Source organism: Dictyostelium discoideum (assembly GCF_000004695.1).
Source record: "Dictyostelium discoideum AX4 chromosome 3 chromosome, whole genome shotgun sequence".
Lineage (NCBI taxonomy): Eukaryota > Evosea > Eumycetozoa > Dictyosteliales > Dictyosteliaceae > Dictyostelium > Dictyostelium discoideum.
Window position 1 is genome coordinate 835101 of NC_007089.4, and position 2500 is coordinate 837600.

General features: G+C 25.0%; 2 protein-coding genes across 2 annotated transcripts in view; one reads left to right on the forward strand and one right to left on the reverse strand.

Moving 5' to 3' along the window:
* The window catches only part of DDB_G0278407 (hypothetical protein), a gene marked incomplete at both ends in the record, with an annotated part of 2911 nt that extends 1920 nt beyond the window's left edge, over positions 1-991 (forward strand). The window contains one exon of the mRNA XM_637254.1: positions 1-991. This exon is cut by the window's left edge and continues 358 nt beyond it. Within this exon, the coding sequence (XP_642346.1) occupies positions 1-991 (991 nt within the window).
* A 345-nt stretch (positions 992-1336) lies between these two features.
* Positions 1337-2500, reverse strand: part of shkC (SH2 domain-containing protein) — a gene marked incomplete at both ends in the record, with an annotated part of 2343 nt that continues 1179 nt past the window's right edge. The window contains 2 exons of the mRNA XM_637255.1: positions 1337-2370; positions 2467-2500. The exon at positions 2467-2500 is cut by the window's right edge and continues 80 nt beyond it. Of these exons, the coding sequence (XP_642347.1) occupies positions 1337-2370; positions 2467-2500 (1068 nt within the window). The remainder of the gene's footprint in view (positions 2371-2466) is intronic.

Consider the following 2500-nt stretch of genomic DNA (forward strand, 5'->3'; position numbering starts at 1 on the left):
TGAAGTTCAAACTTTAAACAATTTAAATAAATTACATCAAATTAATAATCCAAATAATAATCCAAATAATAATCCAAATAATAATCCAAATAATAATAATAATAATAATAATAATAATAATAATAATAATAATAATAATAATAATAATAATAATAATAATAATAATAATAATAATAATAATAATAATAATAATAATAATTTAAATAATAATTCTTATCAAAATTCACAAAACCATGGATACTTACATCATCATCATCACCATCATCATCATCAAAGTAATAGTTTAAAACTTACAAACAATTATGATATTATTGATAGTGATGTGGTAAAAGAAGGTTTATACCATCATCATCCTCATCACCATCATCCTCATCACCTTCATCCTTCTAATCAACATGGATCACATAAAAGCACACCAAATTTATCACCACAACATTCTTCACCTACCAGCGCCAACAATTTAACACAAAAACAAATTTCTTCAATGGTAAATTCTCCAAAACTTTCTGGTTTGAATAATAATAATAATCCAAATAATAATAATAATAATAATAATAATAATAATAATAATAATAATAATAATAATAATAATAATAATAATAATAATAATAATAATAATCATCCAAACCATTTTTATAACAACAATAACAACAATAATAGCCATAATGAAAACTCTAATAATATTGCAGGTGTTAGTAGTTTAACTGACTGTATAAATAGTAGTTTGGAAAAGGAATTTGCCAATATGCATAATAGATTAGGTAATAGTGGAAATCATTTCAACAATAATAATACCCCTAATAATAACAACAATAATAATAAAAAAGCAAGTAAAGTTATTTTGGATAACTCAATGGGAGCATTGGTCCAATTTAATGGAATTGAAAATATTCCTGAAGTATTGTTGGAGTGGTTTGAAACTTCCCACCCAAATATATTGGAAAAAATGATATCAATCAAGTCCGCGAAAACTAATCTTGCCAATAAATAAGAAAGAAGTATTTGTAGAAAAAAAAAAAAAAAATTAAAATAAAAATCCAAAATTAAAGAATATCTTATACAAAAATGTTTGATTTTTTTTTTTTTTTTACTCACTTTTTAATACTATATTTCCCAAAAATAATTATTAAAATATTAAATATTCATTTTTTGTATAAAAATTGAAAATAATTTTTTTTTTTTTTTTTTTTTAACAAAGACAGGGATTGTTATTTTATTTTCACTATATAATTTATATATTCAATTTTTTTTTTATTTTGTTTTTGTTTATTTGTTTTTTTTTTATTTTTTTTTTTTTTTATTTTTTTTTTTTTTATTTTTTTTTTTATAAATATATTTATTGGTAAACTTCTGATTCTTTATTTAATACACAGAATAAAGACATAAATTTATAATTTGGAACACCTAATTGAGAATCTAATTTAACGTCACCATTAGCACCACCACCATTTTTACTGACGATTTCAATGAGACTGTTGTAAATTACATTTTGGTAGTTAAATTTAACGCCTTGTCTTGAGACTCTTTGATGTTTAATTGAGCCACCATCGACCACTTGAGAAATGGTGAAACAACCGGCATTGGTTGAACTGAAACGAATTAAAAATGAGCCAATTGGTTGACCATTTAAACGTGAAGCTGCTTCAGTGGTGTCTAAATCACCATGGAACCATTTTTGAGAGAGAATCTCTCTAACAGTGTCCATAATTGAATGACCTGGAGCTGGTTCAGGTACTGGACCGAAAAACTCTAAAATCTTACCAAACTTTTCAATGTTTACAACGGTTTCAACACCAGTACCTTCAGATTTTGGAGATTCTGCCAAAACTGCTTTCAAACATTTGATATTTAAATAGTCGATTGAAGTTTTATCACATTGATTACGAGCTGGTGCCTTTGACCAATTGCAAAGTGCATCAATGAATGCCTCCCAAGGTACCTCTTGCTCGGTGAGGAAAGATTTCTTCCAAAAGTCTCTACCATTCAAATCAGAGATAGCGGCATCAATGATAACATGATCCAATGCACTAATGATCTCTTTGAAGGATGGACGACTAATTGGTTCTTTATCCCAACATTTTTCAATTAATCTTCTTAATGAATCCAAACAATCATTTGGAATTGGTGGTCTTTCATGTTTGACACAAACTGCCTCTCTAAATTTCTCTAATTCTCTATGATGAGAAAATGGTTCTTTTCTTGTTAATATTTCCCATAATACAATACCAAATGAATAAACATCACTTGATTCATTAAATTCTTTAAACATCATAACTTCTGGTGCCATATAAAGTGGTGTACCTTTTGCACTTGATTGATCTTTTAACATTTTATGTTTTTGTTTTAATGCACTTAAACCAAAATCACAAACTTTTTTTTTTTTTATAAAAAAAAAAATAATAAAAATTTGTTAGTATTAAAAAAATAATAAAATATAAAGTAAATAAAATAATAAAATAAACTTACTTTTGACTCTCATATTTTCATCAACTAAAAGATT